A 26936-nucleotide genomic window follows, 5' to 3' on the forward strand; every position below is an offset into this window, starting at 1 on the left:
GGCAGTCTGATGGTTAACAGAACCACACGCTAAAATAAACTCCTTCAAGAGCCACCCAAATATGAACACTCATCAATCTGACCAGCCTTCATTAAAGTGGTCTACCCTAAACTTTAATTATAGGATTTAAGTGCAGTCACTTGAACAAGCAAAGCCTGGGTGCTTGGGTGCAACTTGCTGAAGTACGCACACACATGCGCTCACACGTGCTCCAAATCCTCATTTCAACATCTTTCCCCCCTCTAGGCAGGCAGCTGTACACAATTCCAAGTTTTGGAAGGAAGTCACAGGAGGCAAGCGAGACATCACCTGGGCGAGCGCAGTCTTGACCGATGGTCCCGCAAACACTCCCACAAATAAGCCCAAGGTTGTTGTGTTATTTCCACAGTCTGATAGCAGATAAGATTAGGCTAACTCACGGGGGCAAACACTTCAATAATATCACCATACAAAGAATTATTTTTTGTTTACTTCCCAGCGCTGCCGTCCATTCTTTAAGCTGAGCAAAAATAATTACTCTGCCATTATGTGCGAGTCTTGCATTTGGAATATTAATTTATTCTATTTGTGTATACTTTGGAAAGCTACTTGACTACTGAATAGATCAAGATTACAAAAACTGTTTTATTCACTATGTATTCAATATCTTTGATATCAAGTTCAAGTTCTATGTAATCTAATACGAATTACAATATGTTACTGGTGAGGCAAACCTGTGCTACTAGAACTACTAGTGACATTATATAATTCTATTACTTAGTCTGGTGCTTCATTGATAGTACTAGTAGCATGCAAATGTCAATTAGTGCACAGTTTTGCCTCTCTAGTAACTTGTAGTTGTACGCAGTTGGTGTCAAAGGTAACCTAATTATGGATCCATTTATTTTGGGGTCAATTTGACCCAACTTTCTGGGTTGTATTGTACGAAACGACCCAATTTATTTAGTTGTTTTGTCCAAAAGGACCCAATGGGGTTGTTTTGAAAAGTTGACTATTATGCGAATATATTAAAATATATATATATATATATATATTTAGCTTCCCCACTTAACCATATACAGTTTTCCTGCTAAATCCCTGACAACGGATGTTTTTATATTGATGCTAAATGTAGACGGCAGATCGTTATGTCTTGTGAGAGTAAACACAGGACAGCAGCAATCAAACAGATGGTCGCACTGTGCACAAAACTGAAGTATAATTACCTTGACGTCCTACTGAAGGATTCTGAAGAAAACCACTCTGATTATTTTGAAATCCTCCGGGATCATCTTAAAGAGCGCTAATTTGTCTGTGAATATTGCAATTGCTGCACAACTGATGATTGAGTAAACAAAAGCAGACGTCGATTCATTCCAATGTTTTAAGGAAGTGGATGACAAAGAATTAAGGGAAGAGCCTCTGGGGGTGTCTCAGAGCAATTTGCAGCAAAGCCTCATGAGAGGCGTGCGCTTTTCCGAAGTGATTAGTATGACAGTTTAAATGTGTGTGCGCTCGGTGTGTTTTGTGAAGGAGCGGCTGAGCAGAGGAGGGATGAGGAGAGAGGGAGCCAAGGGCAGCGTGAGGCTTATTGAGGCCAACAGAGGCCATTGTTATCTGTAATATCAATTCAAACGTTCTGTATCAGATGCAGCCGCTCAACGATGGAAATGAGACTTGTTCCTCGCTAAATCCTGGTCACGCCAAGGGCACATTCACACAAATGAATAGGCGCAGGCAATATGGTGGCGCTTGCGATTCTGATGGTCGACACAGAGGAGCAGCGCCAAAGATGACGCCTCATTTCGCTTTCCAACCTCCTCCTCCTCCAATGCTAATAAACACGTGGTGAACATTTTATTTCCATGCATTTTATTTCATGTTTTCATTAGAACGTCAACTATAAGCTTGTGATAAATCATTTGAGCTGTGGTTTGCAATTCTATTCTGGAAAAAAAACCATTAAACTTCAAGTTTTTTTAAAATATACATATATATAAAAAGAAAGTGGCCTTGAAATATGCCATCTTAGTAACATTACTTTATTTCTATTTCACTTGTCAGCATAATAGCATAAAATCAACAGCAGCACTCAAAGTACAGACCTCTACCATGGTTGAATCCTTTATTAGAACCATATTGTAACTTAGTAATAAGTGTTCATGCAATCGTAATTAATCACATCACTTATATAGTTAACTCACAATTAATCACAATTTTCTTATCTGTTCTAAATCTGTGATAAAATGTATGGTTTTCTTACTCTTAACATAAAAGTAGAAACATGTTAAACTAATAGAAATATGGCTGCATATTTTAGTCAGTGATACAGTAGTTTCATAATAATTCATAAAACTGAATTAAATTTAAAAAGACGTACTGTAATAAAAAAAAAACTGCGTAATATTGATTTGTGTTTAGGTCAATTTGTTTGCCACTAGATGGCATAATTGCATTTGATAGACGTTGGTAACAGCTCAGTGCATTTTTTTTCTTCATAATCTTTAACATGAAGTAACTTGTGAAATTCTGCACATTTTTCAAATTGTAAAATACAACTTGACCGCAGGCTCCACAAATATATGCATTATTATTACATGTATTACTGCTATATTTTGACATGGAATTCCCCCAGTACAGGCTTTCCAAGTAAGGGGTGGTCATTAATCGCGTGTTAAAAAAAATTGTGCCGTTAAAGGAACTTTAAATTAAATCAAAATTAACGCACTAATTATGACACCCCTAATACATATATATTGAAATACAACTACAGTAAATTGAATCTAATGACATCATAAAAATATTAAATATTTTAGATGTACTTCAAATGTATTGTATTTGAAATTTAAGTATTTTAGCCAGAAGCATAAAGTTGATGCACATCATTTGCTTGTGTGGGTCATATAAAATGATGTGGTGGGCCAGATGTGGCCCCCTGACCTTGAATTTGACATCTGTACCCACTCCTATGAAAAAATAATATCCCTGGTGGAAGGAAATCTGTTTTCAAAAGAGTCAAAAGTTCTGCCATGTAATCAGCATCCAGTCAACCTGAAAACCTTCATGTTGACTGCAACCATCTTGTCTCCTTGTCAGTCTTGATCCAGTAACACACCAGTAAGAATTCCGTGTGACCACGAAGCCGTGAATCTTGCGCTCTCCTCTTTGCTATCTCACCAGGATCCGTTGTGGAACATCCAGGATATAAATCTTGTGAATTTACAACCTGTGCTGCAGTCAGCTATCTGTTCCGATGCCCTCCACCTCCTCCTGATCTTGTCTGTGTAAAGCCTGGTCGCCTTTAATACTGTTGTCACACCACATATCAGCGGATGTTGTTTGCTCTGTCACTCTGTTACTGTATAGCATTCTCTGTGATAAGGACCTCTGAGGGGAAAATTTGCATTTTTTTGGTAAGTATTTTATTCTATCTTTTCATCTGACACTTGAAAAATGACAAAATTAAATAGTGTACATATATATATATATATATATATATATAATTGTGAACTACTGAACACTCATTCATTTTTAAATCACTCGCAACAAAAGTGAGTGAAAATGTAAGCACTTGGTCCAATCAGCTGAAAGAAAGACAAAAAAAAGCTGGCAACAAAAGTGAACAAACCCCTAAGTGAAAATGTCACAATTCAGAATTGGACCCAATTAGCCGAGAGACAAAAAAAAAAAAAGATGGCAGCAAAAGTGAGCAAACCCCTAAGCGAAAATGTCAAGATTGGGCCTAATTAGCCGATATAAAAATGAAAAACGCTGGCAACAAAAGTGAGCAAACCTTTAAGTGAAAATGTTACTTTGGGCCCAATTAATCGAAATATTTTAAAAAAACGCGGGCAACAAAAGTGAGCAAATCCCCCCTAAGCAAAAATATTATAACAGGGCCCACTTACCAAAATAAAGACAAATAAAAACACTGGCAGCAGAAGTGAGCAAACCTTTAAGTGAAAATGTCCTAACTGGGCCCAATTAGCTGAAATAATGATGAAAAACACTGGCAACAATAGTGAACAAACTCGTAGGTGCAAATGTCTAAATTGGACCTAATTAGCTGAAAGAAAGACGATGAAAAGAAACATCATTTGTTGGGAACTACCTCCAACTGCCCCTAATTCAGGATCATCGCTGTTTGTACAACTTCCCAATAACAGAGAGAGAATTATTTATTTAGTTATCTTGCCAACAGTTATCCCACAACAATCCTCTCCTCTTACCACATGTAAGCCTCGAATATCATTTGACAGCCAATGAAATTAGACTTTTTTTTTTTCATCACAGCCACGCGTCCAAAACGGTGGCTGAGCCGGAACCGAGCGGCTCGTCTGGATTTTTTCCCGCCGAAAGGCCGGGCGGCAATCACATCAGACGGGGCCTTGTGAGTAACCACTGACCCATCGACCGCTGTGATCCATGGCTGACTGACATCAATACACATTCATCAGGGATCGTTTTGGCTGCCATGACGCGAGGACAGGCAACAAGCATCACTTTGTCCTCTACTCTGACACCAAACACCATGATCGGGGAATCAGTCCATTGGAACCCGTTTGGAAATTAGACACTGGTTACCTTCACTTAGACAGAAATGAATAGACTATGGAGCTTTTTGTAAATATAACCAGATTTAGGTAATAGATTATTACACACGTAATCATGTATAAGAGTCATTTTCATATCATTTAATCAATACTGGTAAAAGACACTTCTAAAAATGTTACTTTCAGTTATCAACTTCCTTGTAGAGTTTGAAGCAAACATGGTGAATGCCCATTTAGCTGTTATGCTGCACACAAATGCAAGGTGTACCCAATTTGTTTTATTCCAGGTATCTCAATGTCTGTTCATATCAGATTACAGTCATCGCCTTCAGTTGAACCCACCAGTTATGTGCGCTCATAGGCAGTCCAACAGTCTTCCCTCTGTGTCTCGCACAATAAACAATCCCGTGACACTCCGCGCTTCCCTCTGCACTATTAAGCAGTCCAGCTGGGTGCAGCTATGTTCAGTTTCCGCTTGTTTCATTGAGCATCTCCGTCAGCCTCATTAGCATTCCCAACCGGTGTTTTGCTCTTAAATCATCTCTGCCCCCCCCCCCCCTTATGACTCTTTCCTTTCACCGACTACTTAAGCAATACACAACCTCCACTCTCTTAGGCCTCCTTCAATTAGAAGATCATCTAAGACGTAATCACAAACGGAATGATGGCTCACCTGTGCATGTACGCCACATTGTCTGTTACCTGCTTCCTGCCCAGAGTTGAAAGCAAACATGGTGAATCTGCATTTAGCTGTCATGCTGCACGCAAATGGAATAAGATGCCAACAGAAGTGAAGTGGGCCCCAAGTAAAAACCGAAGCCCCCAATAGAAGTCCCTTCCAAACGTCTTGGAATGACAAGGTCAATTCCTTTGTTTTTTGTTGTATACCAAAGATAATTTGGTTTCAAATCAAAAGTTAAACTTGTGCAATTTTTCACCCCCATAAAAGTCCTTTGTTGTGCTGGCATCGTTTTTTGTGCCATTGTTTTGTTGCATGATGAATTATTTAATGATTAGTTTAGTTGCATTTGTCTGTAAATTGACAAACAAAATGGTTTTGTAGACTTAAGAATTGTTCTACTTCAAAACAAGTACAATAAGCAGAATTGAGGATGAAATAAAAATCGATGAAATCTAAACTAAACAAAGAAAACAAGTTTAGGCTGTTGTCTACTATATGAGAGTCTTACGTCAACAGTTGTACAATTAGTGCAAAGTGGAAAATGTAAAAATGGCAGCAATATTCAATAATGTAATGATGTAATTTAATGCACAATATATACTGTACAGTGTAAAAAAATAAATAAATGATAGACATTAAAATAATGAAATGTAAAAAATGTGCAAATCATAGTCACATTCTGCCGTCATATTTGAATATTGAGTGCAAGTTGAAATGTATGAATATGGATTAAAATGCAAAATCTGTATAGTGCGTATACTAATTTCGTTAATACGTGGCGAAAACTGTAGTGGCATAATTGTGCTATTAATTTTTGATTTCTTGTGGGCCGAGGTCAAAGTGCGCAAGAACTTAATTACCATTCGTTTGTGTTCACAATTTTAAAACCACAACGGTTTTTACATATTTTAATGATGTAACCTGGGTTCAATCAAACCAGGCGTTCGGTCAGTCAATCTCAGCTGGTAAATAAAACACGCTATTATTATTTGCACTGAAATTGACTCTCAGTTCTTGGTTGGTCACGTCAATGAATATCTATCTTTCGGTTTCCGAGCAAGCAAAGAAGCCCGCAACGTCTTTGAAACATACTGAAGCAGATCGAGGGCCAGAAAGGGAGCAGCTGCGGTGACTGATGAGCCCCCTAATAGGCCTGCCTAATGTTTCATTGATGGACTGACTTGTCTCCATGGAGGCATTTCAGAAGGATTCCGGCAGATGAATTTCACGGCGAGGAAAAAAAAACAAAAAAACAAGCTGCACTGTATGAGCCTGGCTAAATATTGGCCAGTAAAAAGACGCCCCCTTCTTGCACAGCCGGGATGTGCAGGTTATTCCAAGAGGCGCACAGAGAATCGTTTATGTCTCTCTCTCTCTCTTTTTCCCTCCCGCTGGATGTATCCGAGTTCAGCCAATCTGCGCGCAGTGACGCAGAGAGAGAGGCAGGGTCTCGCCTCGACTTCGCCATCATATTTAACACACCCACCCAGATGCTCACTTGCTACAAGGCGTACTTCGTTCCCCTCTGCGATCCAGCTGCAAGCCCTGAAGGTGTTCCGCTCCCTCCCCCGTCTTGTTACCTGTGCAAACAGAGCCGCCTACGTTGAGAAGTGTTAACCGGGATGAGAGCTGATTTTCCGGAGAAGCGCGCGTCGAACACTTGCGGGGACTTTGCCGTAAAAAAAAAAAAAAAGAGCGCTTGATAGTGAAGAGCGGAGCTTGTGTTTTTATACACGGACGTTGGACCGATCCGGACTTTCCAGTTGAACGGATCCATATTAGGTTTAGTGTTCGGCCTGATGTGTTTGGAGAGCCGCGTGACGACGATGTGGCTTGCGCAAATCGACCGTTGGTTTGAACCCGGTCCACCTGGACGCTGGCTGATGAACCTTTGAATAATCAAACACAAAGCTTTGTAAGAAAACAAACCCCCAGTAGGATTCTGATGCTGAAACCAAAACGCTTGAACACTGAATCCTCTACTCAAGACGGCAAGTGAAGATGGGTCATTGGTGTTTAATGTATATTTCATTCGACTGGCGTCCAGTCTGATTAACATCATCAGTGATGTAGTCAGCCTGTGCATATGCGTGCTCATCATCTGCAGTAAATACTCACATCTGCTCAAAAGGGAGACCATGAAGATGATCCACCTGCGTAAATTCCGCATTTTAATCCTCTTGGTGTTCCTGGTGGCGTGCTCCATGCACATCATGATAGACTTGCTGCCCAAGCTGGAGATGCAAGGCGTGGGAGGCTGCTCCTGCTCGCACACGCCCAGCGAGGAGCCTCGCAGCTGGACCAAGCAAGGCTGGCCCAACAAGCACACGCTGCGCATCCTGCAGGACTTCAGCAACGAGCCCAGCGCCTCCAACGTCTCGTCACATTCGCTGGAGAAGGGACCCGCTGCCGGAGACAAGTCTCCGGGCTTCAGGAGGCCGGAGGTCAGGAAGAGGCAGTTCATCCACGAGGCGGCAGTCGGCAAGACCACGCCGGCCAAAGGTTCGAGGCTGGCCGCCCTCTATGAGCACCCTTTGTATAAGAGGTCCTTGCCTACCCTCACGGATGAGGACACGCTGTTCAACGTCAACACAGACATTCGATTTGACCCCAAAGCAGCTGAACAGGAGTGGTTAAGTATTTCTTTTATTTATTATCATGAATCAAGAAAGTGGTCTGTGGTTTGATTCTCAACTCTAATCTTTGTGTGAATTTTGCATGTTCTCTCTGGGTTCTTCCCAGATTCCATAAACGTGTGTAATATCTGTAAAAAGCCAAGAAAAACGGGTTCAGAATTTAGGCTAAAATGAAAAGAATAAATAAATTTCTCAAGAAATATGAAATCGACCATTTTTATTCGCTTTAGAGGACCAGACAAAGTGATGTGATGGCCGTCATGTGGCCCACGGGCCTCATGTTTGCCACCTGTGCTCAACTTCACATCGCTGTGAATGATGCAGTGGTTCTCAACCCCGGGTTCTGGAGTACCCCTATCCAGCCCGTTTTCCATGTCTCCCTCAGCCAACATAGCTGAGGACTGTTATCAGGCTTCATGCAGTGCTGGCTGATTAGATGATTGTTTGAAACACCTGTGTCGGCTGAGGGAGAAATGGAAAACAGGCTGGATAGGGGTACTCGAGGACCGCTGACAGGCAGGCTTCCCCAATTCTGGTTCTCGAAGACTGGAGTTGCTGAATTCTGGTCTACAGTTATTCCTTTACATCAGAAGAATTTGAGAAGATTTGGGAAAAATACCCTAGGGAAACTGTCATCTCACACCTGCTCACATTTAAAGACCAGTTGTAGAGTTTTTAGTCACCGCCCTCAGTCTTAGACTGAGATTTTTTTTTCAAAGACAGAATTTTGCACTGTCAGTTTTGTTAGAGCTCATCTATTGGTTGTTGGTTGTGCCACATCACCGTAAAACGGAAAGATGTTGTGATTACATCAAACAGGTTTGGCCTAGTCTAGGAAACAAACTGGTCTAAAACAGCTGAGATTACCACCTTACACAAAACGACCTGGATGACGGGAGCGTGGTGTGACCCCAGTAAAACTCTAAAACGTATTTCTGACTTTCATTTTTTTTGGGGGGGTCTGAGCTCCATATTAATTCCCTGTCACTGTTTGACAACTAGTCCAAGATGTATCCCGAACTCTTGTCCAAGGTCATCTGGGATCAAGAATGGGGTCCATCTCATTTGCGACCGATGCCATACCGACAAGATTATACTGTACTTGAGTAGAGTACGACACCTGTCTAAAAAAATAACCGACAATCCTCTCACGCAGGAATGGCGAAGGCAATCCCGAGGAGTTCAGCCCGGCTGGAGAACTGACGGCCGACTCTTATCCCAACTGGCTGCGCTTCCACATTGGAATTAATCGTTACGAGCTCTACTCCATGCACAGCCCTGTCATCGACGCTCTGCTGAAGGATCTGGTCCACCAGAGGATCACCAGCGTGGGTGAGTCGCAAGGTTCCATTCTTTGCTTTGGCGTTTCGTGTCATTTAGAGTTTCACATTGGACAGTTGTTATTGGCACCTGCGCTTGCATCTGGGGTACCATCAACTGCTGTTTGGTCAATGGTTCTCTCCATTGTCGTCGTTTTGTTTTCACTCCTTGGTTGAATTCATTGGCAGGTTCCACCATATCGCACTGCTAATGTGTGACGTCATGACCATTTTGCAGATAGGATTTACAAAATTCTAAAATTAAGTGCAGCACTTGGCGGAAATGTGAACACACAACAGGTCTCCGGCCAAATGCACTTTTAACCTCAATCAGCCTTTTTGCTGGTTTGGTTTACGTTCCAATTGTTTCTATTGTCCCTTCTTCATATGAGCTTTTGAATTGCTAGACTTGCTCAATTTGCCATTGCAAATCGTGCAGTTAGGATGCTGACTCTCATCACTCAACTCAACTATATTTATATAGTGCCACTGTTTTCTTAAGATGGAACACAAGGGCAGAAGATCCAATGAAAACAGCAGAGGCCCCACAATTGAACCCTGTGGAGCACCATCCATTCCGTTATACAGTGATACTTCGCGGTTCAGTATTGCAGATTTTTATTTGGGCTCATTTATGCTGCTATTTTTGTCCTTTTTTGGGGGGTAATATTTGAGTAAATAAAAACAGCTCTGTCTTTCATTCAACACAATCTATTACATTTAAAAAAAGAATGCATATTTGGCTAATGAATAAACGTGTACTAAGTTTAAAATTATATATATGTATATATATGTATGTATATATATATATATATATATATATATATATATAATATTATATATAATATTATATATATATATATATATATATATATATATATAATATTATATATATATATATATAATATTATATATATATATATATATAATATTATATATATATATATATATATATATATATATAGATATATAATATTATATATATATATATATATAGATATATAATATTATATATATAGATATATATATATATAGATATATAATATTATACAATATTATATATATATATATATAGATATATAATATTATATATAGATATATATATATTATATATATATATCTATATATTATATTATATATTGAGGTCAAGGAGTGGGAGGAGCAGAAGGAGGCTGCTAAGTGACAAATGTGGTGCTCAAGCACCGACATTACGAACACACTCAAGCACACATGCAAGGATGCATAAAGACGGAAGCCGCCCGCAGGCTTGTCAAACAACGCAATCCGGGTCTGATCAGCCGACGGCCAAATCTTCTCTCGTGCGGTCTCAAAGCACAGTAGCAGAATGCATCAAGCCCCGAAAAACACCTGCAAACTTTCCCACAGCTCGTCTGCAGTTTGATTTCAAATCAAATGCTTTTTGATCGACAAGCGTGATGTAAATCAGGCATTCCGCAGAGAGCTGAAAAGTCTCCGACTGAGAAAGTAGACACCTGACAGAGCTGGTGTATTTTTTATTTTATTTTTTCAAACTCAGGAGGGATTGTCTTCCTGTTTGGCTCAGTCCAGTTCCCAAATTCCAGGAGTGCTTCTTGCCTCAGGGTCGCTCATGTTGCAGTAACTCTTAAAGGGGATTGCAGGATTCCGCCTTTGAGAACGCTCCAAGTGGCCTTTAGCGAAGACGAAGAACTTACCTGGGAGTTTGCATGAAGTGTTACAAAAAGAAACATTTCTGGATTTCTTTGCAATTTTTCCTTTCTGCTCCAATTTCTGGCTCGCTGTTGCGTGATTTCCTCTCCCTCTTACTTTCTAACTCTCCGCCTGGGTGGATTGAGGAAGGCGCACTCTAGCCAGTTAAATACATGGTGACTGGGTAATTACAGAGCCGTGACACAGGCCCGGGGCACAACACCAACATAAGCCAGCAGCACTGTGTTATTATCTCAACTTAAGGATAGCAGTGCTTGCATGTATTATATACCAACAAGTTCTTTTTCATTAGCAAAGACAGCAAATATAGGGAAATTGGGATATATTTTTTTCCTTTTAAGTCGAAATGGAAATATAAATAATTTGTCCACGTGTCACCATCATAGTGTTTAATAACCATGATTTTATTATTCATATATATAAACAATTGAGAAAATTGTCTTGTAATTTGGATGTGGCTGTGTTCAGAATTAACCAACAACATTCAATCTAATGTTAAATGGGAGTCAGAATGAAATGATCACCATTTAAAATGTCTCAGTTTATACCACAGAAACTTGGCATTTGAGCAGAGGTGTGTAGACTGTTTACAACCACGATCTCTCATCTATGGAGAGATGGATGGTAGTAGTTATTAGGCCACTTCCTGTTGAAATCAGGTCACTTCTGGGTCACTTCCTGTTGATTTCAGGCCACTTCCGGGCCACTTCCTGTTAAAATCAGGTCCCTTCCTGTTGATTTTAGGCCACTTCCAGGTCACTTCCTGGTGAAATTTAACTTAACCCTTAACCCTAAGCCAAAGAAAGAAAAAGCAAATCATTTGATGCATGCTCAACTGAGGTCTCATCACATTTTCTTTCTTTTGGCAGTATCTGTGAAGCATTGGATTATTTTGTTACTTTGTAGTCCTTATAAAATTAAATGGGGAAAAAATACTCAAAATTTTTATTTCAACCCAATCTTTTTCCTCGATTATGATAAGCTGAATATGACCCGATTTCCGATCACATGATCAAGATCGGGACATCCCTAATATGCTCCAGACCCACCATTTTTGCTCACAGATGGCAGATTGCAGACATTTCCATTTATTTCAATGGGAAAAAAATGATTTGATATGCAGAGACCCCCACATGCAGTGTATTTGTGGCAGACCCCCCCCCCCCCCCCCCCATATTCTTATTTATTTATTTGCTCGGGTGGGCAGCCCTAATTTTTTTCCTAAACGAAAATAATGTCTATGGAAGGCTTACCTTCATATTTTCAAGAATTTATGTGGCCAAAAAGGAGTTTTATTTATTTATTTATATTTAATTATATTTTTAGTTCATTTATAGTGGGCATCAACACTTTTTTTTCCTTTTCTTTTTGTATGAATTAAACTCAATAGTCAAGTGACCACTGTATATGTAAAAACTATAGGGCTGGATGAGTTCTGATACCGATACCTAGCCTTCTTCAAGGTACGGATACTCGCGACGAGTACCTCATTTTTTCAGTGGAAAAATGCGATAGATCTTTCTTCCAAATGATCTGTCATTGTTTTTTTGGGGGGTGTTTTTGGAATGTTGGATCGCTACTGCTCTCGATTCAAAGTATGTAACAACCAAATGAAAACATTGATTGTCAAGGTTGTTCCTTGGCCCAAGGCCTCCGAACCAAGCGTTGCAAATCGATCAGTGTCTGGAGAAAAACAAGAAAGGAAAGCCACTTTGCTTATTTAGCAAATCGCAAAGTCCTGGTGCTGGTAGGCCGGACCCACGGGTGCCGTTTGTAATGCAGTGTCATGTTCCGAGGAGGACGATTAGGAACACAGAGAGCAAGAGCAAAAGAGGACGCTGGCTTTTATGGCCGCAGTGAACATTAGAGAGACTCCGACCACACACGGCAGAGGATTCGATTAGATTTGAGGACATTTAGCTTTCATATTTACCTTTCTCTTCTAAAATATCGACTTTAATATCTAATAGTTGGCGTTATAGCAATAGAAATATGTTTGTACATTGACTCATGTATTGCGATGCTTCTTTGGTTCCATTATTGATGCAAACAGGCTTTGCTCCTGCTTTGTGAATGCGTCAAACATCAGTGGAGCCCGGCGGGCAAAAATGCAGAGTTCTTCTTATCATACTTAATAGGTTTATTAAGCCTTGTTTAATTTTTTTGCAGCTTTATGAGGAAAGCTTTTTAGAAAACGGCTGAAACAGAGGCTTTGGATGATACGGAGCTTAACGGAGTTTAAGTCGGGCATCGTTTTGTTTACCTGTTTTGTAAAACAAAAAATGATTAACTCATTGGATTAAATTGAACAAGGGGATTTTTGTGTGTGTGTGGGATATGTTCATTAAAGCATAATTAACAGCGTGATGAGAATTTTTTAGTCACTATAATTTGAATATAATCATGTTTTTAAAATAATCTTGCATTTTATTTTTTTCTGGTTTTTAATTCTTAGGAAATATTGAATTTTTTTCTGGTTTTTATTCTAAAGAAAATAATCTTACATTCTATTTTTTTCTGGTTTTTATTCTTAAGAATATAATCTTGCGTTCTATTTGTTCTGTTTTTATTATTTTCAAAAATAATCTTGCATTCTATTTTTTTCTGTTTTTCATTCTTAAGAAAATAATATCTATTTTTTCTTGTTTTTAAATTAAGAATATAATCTTGCATTCTAGTTTGTTTTTTATTCTTAAGAAAGTCAATCTTGCATTCAATTTGTTTGTGCTTTACTCCAACAGCGATGAAATCTGGTGGCACCCAACTCAAGCTCATTCTGACCTTCCAGAACTACGGCCAGGCTCTCTTCAAGCCCATGAAGTAAGGCAGCTATTAATTTTGTATACATTTTCCAGAATTTCCCCTCTGAAAACTTGCTCACCCGCCACTCTTATGAAGCACTGGAGGAAACACTGCTTTTTATGACTTGTTCTTTAATAATGTGGATTATTGTGGGAATGCAGAAAGCACAATAATAAGGTCTGGTAATCAGTGTTCCTGCTTGACACTTAGCGTTAAGGGTTGGAAATGAGGGGGTTAGATCACCAAATGATTCCCGAGCGCGAGTCCTGCTGCTGCTCACCGCTCCCTCAGGGATTTCGTGTGTGACAATCAGTGGTACTTTCTTCATCTTAGCAGTCAGCATTTCAGCATTCCCACGCAATTTCTGCAGAAATTGCACTCTGTCTAGTCTGTGTATAAAATTGACTATTCACTTTTACGTTAAAATTGGACTTTTAAGTTTGGGCGCATAGCGGCCTTAGCTCGGATCATCCCGGCATTTTACTTCAAAAGAAAATATGCTTCAAACTTATGACTTCCTTTAAGTAATTGGTCCTATGAACGACTGTTCTTAAAAAAAACAGACGAAGCACAATTAAGATGATGAAGACGGTGGCTGTAAAGGTGGCTTGATGCGTCTCCGCGATGCCTTAAAGAGCTGCTCGTAAGTCGCCATGGATTGACTCATAAAGTGAATGAAAAGGCTGCTGAAAGAAAATGACTTAATGTGATCTCGCACGCCGCCTGTGATGGACAATTTAACAGCTGCTTTTTAGCGCTAATACCATATAATAAGTACTTTTTGGCTTAGCGCCCAGTCGGAGTTGAAAGCCGACGCCTTTCAGACGTCTCTCTCTCTCTCTCTCTCTCTCTCTCTCTCTCTCTCTCTCTCTCTCTCTCTCTCTCTCTCTCCTCTCTCTCTCTCTCTCTCTCTCTCTCTCTCTCTCTCTCTCTCTCTCTCTCTCTCTCTCTCCATGCAGTACGTGCGGCCGTTTTGCATTTTATTTATCATTCTGTTTTGAAAACCAGGCGTGATCTGCTCAGCGCTTTAGTGTTTTGGTTGCTCCTCCTCCTCTTGCCATGACAAAAGTCAGGCGGGTGATTGACCCTTAACGAGGTGATCAGGAATGAAATGAACACTTTTGTTTCCCCGCGCAGCCGCTCGGCTTAACTTGTTGAGATAAGTAAAGCCCACCCGCAGCTGGATACAGTGAAAAGTTGGATTCATTCACATTGCCTTTCTCCACGGTGTCGCATTTGGATGATAACACATCCCGAGAGAAGTACTCTTTGCTCCTAATCCTTCCTCAATTTGTGGATTTAAAATGTCGCCCGTCTTTTGTTACGCTGATTGTAATTTAATTGCGAGTTAACGGCGTCCTCTACGCGGCCTCCTCGTGTTTGGCCCCGGCTCGTCAGCATACGAAGCGAGGTTAAGCCCGCGCTTGATATGTAGCGGGGGCCGTTCCGAGACGATTGTAATTACCGCTTCTGTCGTATGACACTAAGTCAGGCCCGGGCGCAACGAGCCTGAAATCATACTGACGGGCCGAGAAGACGAGAGATGTGAAGCAGGTGGGGGGGGGGGGGGGGGGGTACGTGAGGTGAGACGATTCAAGTGGATTGTGGTGTGGAGTTCAAATCCTGAGATTAGTGCTAAGCATTGCCTTGAATTTGAACACAAAAGTGTAGAAGTGGAAAAAGTATCCACATTGTTCTACGGCTTTTTTTTTTAAATTATTATTTTTTTTTTTATTATTATTTCAATGTTTGTGTAACACTTAAGTGATAATAACACGTGTTCAAATTTACTTTGGAATTGAACTCAATTGCTCCCAAAAACATATAAAAATGTTCTATTTTAAATATTGCCCTGGTCCCAAAAACGTTTTTTAAACGTTTTTTTTATGCTAGAGCATACAGTAGGCTTTGAAGAGGTTGCATTGGTAGTTATTACAAAAAACGGCCAGCAGGTGGCAGCAGAGTATAAGAGATCAGCCAGGGCCATGTTGCAAAAAAGCTCTTTTTGCCAGTGTTTTCAACAGGTTTGTGAATGATGATGAAACTTAGCTATATTCGAATGCTAATTGCTGCAAAACGGAAACAGATAGAAATATGATGAAAGAGGAGACTCAAATTTTTCTTTTGGTAGGTTCCATGTTTTTATAGCAATAGAACACAATATTCTGTGGGCCTTGCAAAATCAGTCAAAATCCAGTAAAACAGCCGGGAGCAAAGGGGGTTGCTTCAGTTAAAATGGCTGCGAGTGAATGAGTACTTTAATAAACACCTACCATGTTAAGTTTAAGTACATATTTGAAAAAAAAAAAATAGCATTGTTCTTCTGTTTTAATTCTTCTTAGTAAGTCAGTGTCCCATCACAGAGGTATTTTTAGAGCAGACCCACGGGCTACTCATGTTATCCTTGGGACTAACAAGTACACGCTGGCACAAAAAAGTCTATGCTATAAGGATTGATTAAACACCTTTAATGAAAATTAATGTCTTATGTAAATAAAATACGGCTTTGCAATCAACAAGTGTCAAAAATATGATGGGAAAAATGAATGATTGAAAAATGGATTGTACTACATTTATCATTTCCTATGCCTACACATATCGAGATGTTTGAACTATGAAAATACTTGCTTATAGAATACATTTTGTGACAATGAGGCTCTCTAATGATGCCATGCCAGCTTGTAAGCTCCAGATATCTGAATCCCGCCATTTACATCAGGGACGTCACATCCACGCGCCCACGTCACGTCCTCTTTGATTAGGCGCGTCACAGAGACGGCGGCGTCACGCGTGCCCGTCAGCCAGGAAGTCGACCGGGGCGTGCGCGGCGTGTCTGGCTGATCATATTGATCCGGCCATCCGAATCGGTGGAAAACAGCCCCGACTTTAGTATTCGCCACCATCCGCTGTCTTGCTCTAGGATTTCTGTCTTGCACATTTTGGCTCGAAGACACACATGCAGGAATCAATACGGAGACTGTGTATATTGACACTGGCTGTATTTTATTTTCTCTGCTTTGCTTTTCAAACAGCTGCAGGAACTGCTTTTCCTCTGGAAAGGTTCCTTTGTGTGTCTGGGCACGCTGTGTTTTTTATTACTGTTTGTTTACTACAATAGGATGGCGGAAGCTAAATAGGAATTTGTTCATTTTTCATTATTTGGTCATGTTGAAAGATTATTTTCAAGGCTGGATTAGGGCTACAACGAACAATTATTTTAATAATCGTTTAATCTGTCGATTATTTTTGATGAATCAGATTTTTTTTTATTGCTTAAAAAAAAGGCAATGCTGGAAATGTACAAACATAAATTGATTATGATCTGTAACATATATCAGAAAATCAGCAAGAATATTGATCATGGCTCTCTGAAGAAAAATCTGATATTTACATTTTTAATTTTGATCCAATACAAAGACAATAAGTCGATTTACTCTCAAAGTCTGAAATTTTAAGCATTTGGAGGATTTTAAGTTGAGCAAGGTGCCGAAAAGATGAATTAATTTTTTAAAAAGACGTAATTTGATCATCGATTATTTATTTGAGTTATCAATTACAAATTGACTACTCGATTAGTAATTGATTGTACCTCTTCTTTGTTCAAATGACCCAATTTTCGCATCTTGTTGCATTTTGTCACATGGGGATGTGGAGTCACTTCATCAAGCTGCTGGCGGTGTGAAATGTTGCCAAACCTCATCTGGTATGTCACCAGATGAGTTGAATTGTAAGAAACCCCCACTGCAGACGCAATGTCATTGGGTGGAGTCCTCTTTGGCATCATCTGCGAGAATGTCTCTTCCTCCTCCACCCAAAACAGAACATTTGAATCCAAAAGTGATACCATAGATCATGAACACCTGAAACAACACGCGCACGGAAGCCTAACGTGCGAGTAAACAACTTTTGGGTAACAGAAACTCACGCGGGCAGAAATTGGGGCGGATTTGCCATCGAGAAAGTCGGCATGAATGGAGCTCAACATCCCAAAGCTGATGTCATGTTCTGCAAACTAGAATCAACAACAAGAGTGGTAGCGCAGTACACTTTGCCGCAAGTGCTTTAAGACACCATTAACCAATGACCCAATTGCACAGGAGTGACTTTTTAACTCATCCACTGCCATTGACGGCTATAGACGTCAAAAATTCATTTGAACTATTGCTATTAGGTTAACATTTTTTTCCACTTTTGTTAACGGAGCGAAGGAGGCTGCTTCAGTGAGAATTGAATTGAGATTGTACTTCTGTTCTGAGCGTTAACTTTATTTGCAGTTGCATTTTCTTTTCAGGTCTTCCTGGCCTCTGTCTTTAATTTGCACCATTATGGCTTTGTGCCCAAGTTATTTCAGGCGAGATGATTGTAATATTTACAGTGAAATTAGCGTGGGAGCACACAAAGCCCAATGGATGATGAGTGCAGATGATAGCGGAAAGGAGGCGGGGGAACGGCCGATGATTGATGTAATGATGGTCTTGCGCCGCTTCCTGCTCCCGCTTAATTGTAGTGCTTGCCAATCAGCCGGCCGTCTCGGTCTCATCCCAATCAATGGGAGTATTCTTACCAGACCCGCCGCCGGCTGGATCTCCCAATGGGCGCCATCCATAATTGTGCTGAATCGGGGGTGGGGTGCGTGAGTCATCTTTGATTGACGCTGTGGGGAGATGGGAGGCGGGGCTACATAATGTCGCCTAGTTTGTGTCAATAATGTATCGACAAAGGCGTAAACAATAGCATGGAGGAAATGGCTGTGTTAAATGTGGGACATCAGTGAGTAGTATTGTAGCGTACAGGAAGTGATGCTGCGTCCTCTGTGGGAGGCGTTCCAATCCGTTTGGACGTATAGGCGCTTTGCTCATGGAGACGTTGCGGTCGTTAGGGACGGGAAGGTGGGGGGGCATTCACCCACAACTTGCTGCTCTTCTCTCTCGCTCTTTCTTTAACGGGGCACTGTGCGACGTGAATGAGGAGGCGCTATGTTTTAGTGATGTTCTGATGTAAAAGCATTTTATTTGTATTTTTTTATCTATTTATTTAATTGCTTTTGCCGAGCTGTGTGTTATGAAAATAATGTAAATAAGTGCGGCAAATAAATGTCATTTTTTCAAAATCAAAAAATCTCTCTTTCTTTTTCTTTCTCTCTTTCTTTCTTTTTCTTTCTGTCTTTCCTTTCTTTTTTCTTTTTTTTTCTTTCTATCTCTTTCTTTCTTTTTCTTTCTTTCTTTTTCGTTCATTCTTTGTCTTTCTCTTTCTCTCTCTTTCTTTCCTTCTTTCTTTCTTTCTTTCTTTCTCTCTATCTTTCTTTTTCTTTCATTTGTTCGTTCTTTCTTTCTCTCCCTCTCTTTCTTTCCTTCTTTTTTTTCTTTCTTTCTCTTTCTTTCGTTAATTTTTTGTTCTTTCTTTCTTTCGTTCATTTTTTTGTTCATTCTTTCTTTCTCTTTCCCTCTCTTTCTCTTTTTTCTTTCTTTCTTTCTTAATGTTTTAATAATCTGCTTTTAATTTGAAAAGAAAAAAATTACTGCTCCTCTTACCATCTAACATGAAACACTAATGCTACCTAGTGACAGAAAAAATGACCTTATTTCAAATCTGACTCAATGCTTTACACTCAATTCAACTTGTATAAAAATCTTTTTTGCTTAAAATAACTATAAATTACTATAAAATTACTGTAGCAATGAACCAAAAGATGCAATCATATTTGTATTAGGTTAAACATATTGTCCACTTAAATTATTTAACAAGCGTGTTAAAAACTTGAAAAAAAAACATGTAACATAAATATGTGTATATATAAGGAATTAAAAACCAGCTTGAACCAGAAAATCTTTTTCTTTTTTCTTTTTTTCTTTTTTAAGATGCGAGAGCATAAAATGAAACTAAATCACTCCACTTTGAAATATATTTTATCAAGATACATATCGAATCATCTTTATTGGACAGAAGGAAATTAAGCTCAGAAGCCCATAAACCGAAAATGGTCAAATGTCCAACTGTCACTGAAATTGTTTTTAAATGAGTTTGACCCTTTTTCATTCCCCGGCCGCTTGTATACAATTTAGTTTGCTGACTGCTGGCCATCACGAAGACTTATTTACTGCGTAATCACGTCTTCGCAAGGTCCTCTGTGCCTACGCTTTGACTTTGAGTCAGGAAATAAAAGGATGAACCGCCTGGAGACAAGTCATTCAGAGTGTAGATGACGGTCACTCCGGTTAGAACTTCACAGAGGGGGGGGAGGGCAGTATAGTCGGGCAGCTAGAAAATGTACACGTCACTGAATGGTCACTCAAATGAGTTTTTCTTGCATATTTTTCATCTATTGAAATGCACCTGAATTCCAATTACAAAAAAACAACAACAACAAATAAAAACAAATAAAAGAAATTCACCTGAATTCCGACTAAAATTCTCGTAATTAACCCCGATAATCGTTCTTACATTGAGGCGAGCGTGATGGCAAAGGACAATAGTGGTCAACTGCCGTTCTGTAAATTCACTCAAGAAGCTTATAGAGTACAGTACAAGTAATCTACAGTCTAGTACGGATAGGACAGCTTGTGCACAAACAAGTCAGCGGTAATAATCTGTTAATGTTCTGCTGGCGTGAGGCCAGCCACAGTATTCAGCAGCCATAGTGATTTATGTAGATAACAGTAAGTCTGCGAGCTTTTACCCACTAATGCATTCCGACGCACAGCGTCAGCTTCAATCAGTGCTCCTTATAAGCTCAATCATTAACTTTGACACAAGTCCACTTCTCTGATTCCGTTTCACACTCCAAAAAGAAATACGTTACTTGAACTGATGTCACTTGGCGATGTTAATACATTTAGTTGGGTGTCATTAGCATAACCATGATAACAAACATTAGCATTGTGATGCGTTAGACTCAAAGGTAAGATATACAGAATGAACAAAAAAAGGTTCAAGGACGGACCCTCGAGGGACTCCACATTTGATCAGATTCAAAACTTCCAAGGGTCACAAAGTGCCCTTCAAGCAGGACCTGAACAATTTTTGTTTCATTTAGGTGAAGACATGCTTGGCATATTTACATTGTATTTATCGTACATATTAGTGATAGATTGATATGTTTTTTTAAAAGGCAGATTCCGATTATTAGTAGTCAAGGAGACCGATAACCAATATTTCAAGCCGATATTCATTTGCAGTAAAAGAGAAAATATTAGCGTCAAAATAAAAAATAAAAATAAACTTTTTCTTTTAATTTTAAACATATAAAGAATTGAGAGCTTTGTTTAAAGATTTTAACAAAAATGTAAGAAAATTGTTCCCTAAAGTAAGTACTACTGTAAATTCAGTTTTCCAAAATGTCAACAAAATTTCTTAATTTTTTTCTATTTTTTTTTTTATAAAAGTGTAGGGATTTCTCAGTGTCAGCATCTTTTTTTTTTTTTTTTAATAAAGTGAATATTTAAATAAATCCACAGATGAAAGTTCCCTGTATCTCACTGAGCGGCAAATGCATGTGAATATAGCTAATTTGGGGTTTTCGTCAGGGTTTGTAAAAAAAGTGAAAAATTGTCTGAATATGTTTGAAATGTTTTTGTGACAAGTACATTTTACAAATCCTGATGCGGAGACCTAAATTCGCTACGCTACCACTCAGTGAGACACCAGTGTTATCGGCTTTCAGATTCGTAGCAAGGCCGATGGCCAAACCGATAATCGGATCTATCATGAGTATATATGCAAAAAGCTCGACTTTTGACAATTTTAAAGTTATGTGCATCATCTGCATCCATGATGATTCCAAACGCTCTTGCTATTCTTTGTTCTGTTACCAAGGAAACGTATCTTTGTATTTATGGTGTGTCTCAAAGTAAAACCTAATTCTGCCGTCCTCAAGCGGGAATGCCTTAACGATGTTATCACTCCGATGCCCCCTTCAGGTAATTGTTATCAGCGTTAATTCTTCCGTCGGATGAACGATAAGACGCTGCTGCAGCCGGCAGAAATGACAAGCCGGCGACTTATTTGCATATCAAAGCCTTGGCGAGATTCCTTCGCCATCTGTGCGCAAGCATGCGCGTTCTGAGGTGACATTCGTACGACGACGAACCCAGTAAAGGCGTGAACACGTTTACCGGGTTGTATAAAACGACCGACTTGATTTGAAACGTCATTCTTTTGTTGGCATGCGTTTAAGTATGTGGCGGAACAAGTACTGTAATTACTGCTTGCGTTTTGGGAAAATCAAGAGCATTTTTTGTCTTGATTTACTTGAAGAAATTCCCAGGCTGACGTCTTTTCACAATGACTCTTTTGAAATCTGTGTATCATTTGTTCTTAACATTTTCAATAGATTTTTTTTTTTAGTTTATTTGTCATCCAACACAAAAAAAAAAAGCAGATTTTTCTCATTTTAACTTGAAACTCCAAAATGGAAAACGGGCATCAGTAAAGATCTATTAGGTTGTTAGCCACCACAATCACTCGGTATCGATACTGGCGATGGTGGCAGATACCAGTATTGGCCATCTTCTTGTGGAATAGAAAATTGCCATTCATTTCAAGCAATTTTAAAGAAAAATGTATTGGGATATATAGGTCTTTCTTTAAAATTATCTGTCATTGTTTAATTGACTATTTTATGTACTAGTGGGTATTGGTATTTGGTATTAGTGACAACTCAAGTATTCATACTGTATTGGGGCTGAAAAAAGTGCTATTGAACATCCCTAATATTTATGTATATCTATATACAGTATATGTGTACATATATTTATATTAGGGATGTTCGATACACACTTTTTTCAGACATGATACCAGTACTAGTACTTAACTCGTGAGTTAGTCGATACCGATATCAAGTATCGATACCACTAGTCCTTGTGAAATTTCCAGGTCCATAAAGTAGAAACCCTGCCACCGTTTGGCTTTAGCCCCAGGTGCTAGCTAGCTCCATTGGTGCTCGTTTACCTGCTAGGGAGCTAGCTAGCTACCTAGCATTATTTAGCTCCAGGTGCTAGCTAGTTCCATTGGTGCTCGTTTACCTGCTAGGGAGCTAGCTAGCTTCCTCGACAATCGCACCATGATTTTGTGGTTCAATAAAAAAATATTATTATGAAGGGAGCTAGCTAGCTACCTAGCCCCAGGTGCTAGCTAGCTCCATTGGTGCTCGTTTACCTGCTAGGGAGCTAGCTAGCTACCTAGCATTATTTAGCTCCAGGTGCGAGCTAACTCCATTGGTGCTCCTTTACCTGCTAGGGAGCTAGCTAGCCAGCTAGCATCAGGGGCTAAAGCCAAATTGTGGCATTTAGATTTGAATTGGATGTTGGAGTTTTAATTAATAAAGGAAAAAAATGGTGGCATTTAGCCTCAGGTGCTAGCTAGCTAGCTAGCTCCATTGGTTCTCGTTTACCTGCAAGGGAGCGAGCGAGCGAGCTAGCTAGCTTGATAGCATCAGGGACTAAAGCCAAACTGTGTCAGTTTTTTTAACTTTCTGGACCCGGATTTGCCACCCCTGCTTATAAGAGCATATTCTGACTTGCTGAAAACAAACAAACAAAACAAAACGTCTTAATTACATGCATGTTCTAAAAACCCAATTCATCTTGTGTGTCTGTGTGGGTAGAGTTTGCTTTTTGGAACGTCTGTCAGCTTGTCTCTTGGCTTTGGGCGAGCTGTCAGTCAAAGGCGGCTTTTACCGGCTGTCTGGACGCGGCGCACTTCAGCAGTTGATGCGCCAGCCGTTCGCATTGATTCATTTGGCCCGACCCGACACGCAGTAGCTCACTGTTTTCCCTGACTAAAGAGATGCTCTCTCTCTCTCTCTCTCTCTCTCTTTTTTTTTTTTTTTTGTCCTCCCAAATTCAATCAACAAATGGCAGCTGGCTTAGAGTCACATGTTGTTGTGTAGTCTGTTAAGTGATGGATTTACTGCACAGATGCCAAACTGGATATTCATCAGGTTAAAAAAAATTAACAAATTGTGACATGGACATGTCATGTTAAGGGAAACTGTGCCTTGCACGTGGTCAGTATTTTGGAAGCAATTCAACGCCTCGCAAGGCTAGATAAAAATAAATAAATAAAAATGAATTAATAAATTAATTAATGGGGGGAAAGTGTGTTGAAACTATGGCCCAGGGCTAATTTGTGGCCCACCATCAATTTTTTTTAGAGGTCCGCGGCATATACTAAAATTGACATTTGACATGGCTCGCAAGGCTAGTTTAAATTTAAAAAAAGAGAGAGAGAGAGTGGCGGTGGCCAGAGTTAGAAGAGACGGTGTAAATAAATTGGTTTATATATTGTACAACTTTTCTAGATAAGTCAGCTTATTTAGGACTAAAATAATAATTTAATAATTATGCCTCATCAATAACAAAAAGCAGTTTTTCAGAAATAACTAAAAAATACAAACGATAAGTAATTGCTTAATTGATTTCAGTGTGTTTTATAAATTAAAATCAAATAGCAGCCCTTGCATCCTTCCATTTTCTGTATGTGGCCCTGAAATGAAAAAATGTGGACACCCCTGAAAAACGCTATATAAATAAAGTTTTTTGAGCAATTGAAGACTCTTCACCGTACAGCAAACAATTGAACACCACATTTCCACTGATGTGTGGTAATGGAAATCTGTGTTTTGAGGCTCTACATACACGATACTGTACTTTTTCATAATAATAATTTTTTATTGAACCACAAAATCATGGTGCGATTGTCGAGGAAGACGCGTACGCCCAAAAAGAGAAGGAGAGCCTGTATATTTTGCTAGGCTAACATAGGCGTGAATGTTTCCACCGCAAAAGTGCGATTCGTCAAATGAACCAACAAGACAGATTTAGCGTTGAAATAGTGTTTTTATGTTGTTGGTTTCTTTGTGACGAGGCTTCTGAGAGCAGATGGAGGAACAGCCACAGCTCATATAAAAACAGACAATATCTTTTATCTTATACCACGGGGCCAGGCCGCTTTAGTTTTACAGAAGTATGCAGCGTTTTATAGTGTGGTGCAGTCTGGTGCGCAGCGCTCCAAGGTTTATCACGTGATCTTCATTCTTCATGCTCTTGTATAACTGCACAATGGAACCTGTCCCTTTTATATGTGTCAGGGAAAGCACCTTTTCTCATTGTGGGGTGTAATTGGCAAGGAATGATGCAGGGGTGATTTAGCATGTCGAGTCTTCCTGATTGTCAGCATTAATTAGACATCATTTGGCTTTTTTTTTTTTATTATATTTTTTTCATTTATCTCATTCCTTTAGCTTCACCTCTTAGCATCTGGACACTCGGCCTAATTAGACTTCCCACTACGTGTCAACGGCATCTGTTCCATGCCGCTGCGTTCTGCCTGGACTTGATTGAAGTAGAGCACTTTACTCATGTCTGCTTCACGCTGTCCTGCAAAGGCAGAAAGAAGAAAAGGCTTGAGCAGTCAAAACAAGCTCAGATGAGAAGACCCGTGATACACAAGTCTCAACACGAACGGGTGGCTCGCATCAGGAATCGCATGGGAGTACGGCCACTTTATTTTCGGTCTATTTTGTTATTTGTCGGGTTCTGCTCACGCGTCGTTTTCCATGCACAGATAGTATATTCCATAGAACTACAAATATTTTAATACTGTATATTAATCTCCTCTCCGACATTAATAATAGGATGATTAATCCAATGTTTCAAAGCAAACATTGTAGTACATTACTTACAAAAAGTAACTTAATTACTTTCTGTTTACTTGACCTTAAAAGTAATTTTGTTACGTTTCTTATTACTTGATCTTAAAAGTAACTTAGTTACTTTACTGACTACTTGACCTTAACTCATTTGCTCCCCAAAACGTATAAATAAGTTCTATTTTTAAGGTTTTAAGTGTCCCAAAGACGTGTTTATACGTTTTATATGTTTTTTTATGCTAGCGCATACAGAAGGCTTTGATGCAGCCTCTCGATTGCAAAGATCGATTGAAGAAATGGTAGTTATTACACAAATGGCCAGCAGCGGAGCCTAGGAAATGAACCCGGACCATGTCGAAAAAACACTCAATTACTCAGAATTCGAAATAGGTTTGTGAAAAATGAAACTTAGCTATATTCTAATGCTAATTGCTGCAAAACTGAAACAGATAGAAATATACTTTTTATTCCTGATGAAAGAAGAGACTTTAAAAGTAATTTAGTTACTTTACTGATTACTTAACCTCAAAAGTAACTTTGTTTTTTTACTGATTAATTGACCTTTGAAGTAACTTAGTTAAAATCAAATAACCCGTAATGCGTACAAGTTACTTTATTAGTTAACATTACTTAGTTGAAAGTAAATTTTTGTGGCATTTAAGAATAATTTTCTTTCCTAATTAAAATTTTGAATAAATATAAGTAATTTTTTAATTTGTCTTTTTTTTTTTTTTTCACTTAACAAACAGCTGCTTTTTTAGATAAAAAAAATACATGTGGTGTATATTTCTGCAGGAAACTTAACACAGGATTCGTTCAAGTTCCCGCTTGAACACTGTTATTTCAGTCCCATAAAATGTTATGGCATTTACAGTTGCGGAGTTTAGATTTTAAAATGTTTTTTTTGGTAGAGGCAGATCTCAAAAATAACATCTCTACAAAAGAATGACATTCTAAAAAAAAAATCGGTTTTGTCAATTTTGAATCAGCTAGTGAAAGTGGGTCAAATTTGACAAACAGTACATATATGCAAGCGATAAAGTCATAAAATCTGAGCATTTTACATTGTACGGGTGTACCTAATGTCATTGCTTACAGCTACATAAAAAACAGCTGATTGTGCATCAACCTAAATGATACTCGAAATGAGATTCTAAAAAAGCTCATCAACAGGAAACGTTGCCTGGAGATTTCCTCATGACTCACAGTTTCAGAGTGACAGTTTAGCATTTTTATTATTGACGCTTTTGCATTTTTATTATTGACGCTTTTGCATTTTTATTATTGACGCTTTTGCATTTTTATTATTACCATATTGTCATCTAAATGTCCACGTAATAAAAAAAAAAAAAGGAAGTGGCCTATAGCATCCCTATACGATCCCTGCAGTGCCTGTGATTATTAATGTCAGTGCAGCGTGGATAAAGAAAGGATAAAGAAAAGACCATATGTTAGGACTCACCAAAGGATTATGGTTTGTTGTTGTTCACAAAAATGAGGGAGAGAGAGGGAACGCGAGAGTCAGAGAGGAAAAGTGACTTCAGCATTGTTCGGCCTGCCGAGGAGAAAGCGGCTTGGCAAAGTGGCGCGGATTAGCGGGCGGCAAGT

The 26936-nt window shown here is 39.2% G+C and overlaps 1 protein-coding gene and 1 long non-coding RNA gene across 2 annotated transcripts in view; both read left to right on the forward strand.

The window, feature by feature from the left end:
• LOC147156948 (uncharacterized) overlaps positions 1-1898 on the forward strand; it is a 41035-nt gene extending 39137 nt beyond the window's left edge. Inside the window, exon 7 of the long non-coding RNA XR_015091747.1 lies at positions 247-1898. This is a non-coding gene — a long non-coding RNA (uncharacterized LOC147156948). The remainder of the gene's footprint in view (positions 1-246) is intronic.
• Positions 1899-6669: 4771 nt separating this feature from the next.
• The window catches only part of fam20cb (FAM20C golgi associated secretory pathway kinase b), a 66055-nt gene continuing 45788 nt past the window's right edge, over positions 6670-26936 (forward strand). Inside the window, exons 1-3 of the mRNA XM_086064716.1 lie at positions 6670-7846; positions 9007-9182; positions 13621-13699. Coding sequence (XP_085920842.1) covers positions 7353-7846; positions 9007-9182; positions 13621-13699 — 749 coding nt within the window. The 5' untranslated portion in view covers positions 6670-7352. The remainder of the gene's footprint in view (positions 7847-9006; positions 9183-13620; positions 13700-26936) is intronic.

This window comes from Leptonotus elevatus, chromosome 20 (genome assembly GCF_054856555.1).
Source record: "Leptonotus elevatus isolate MCC_2025b chromosome 20, RoL_Lele_1.0, whole genome shotgun sequence".
Taxonomy (NCBI): Eukaryota; Metazoa; Chordata; class Actinopteri; order Syngnathiformes; family Syngnathidae; genus Leptonotus; species Leptonotus elevatus.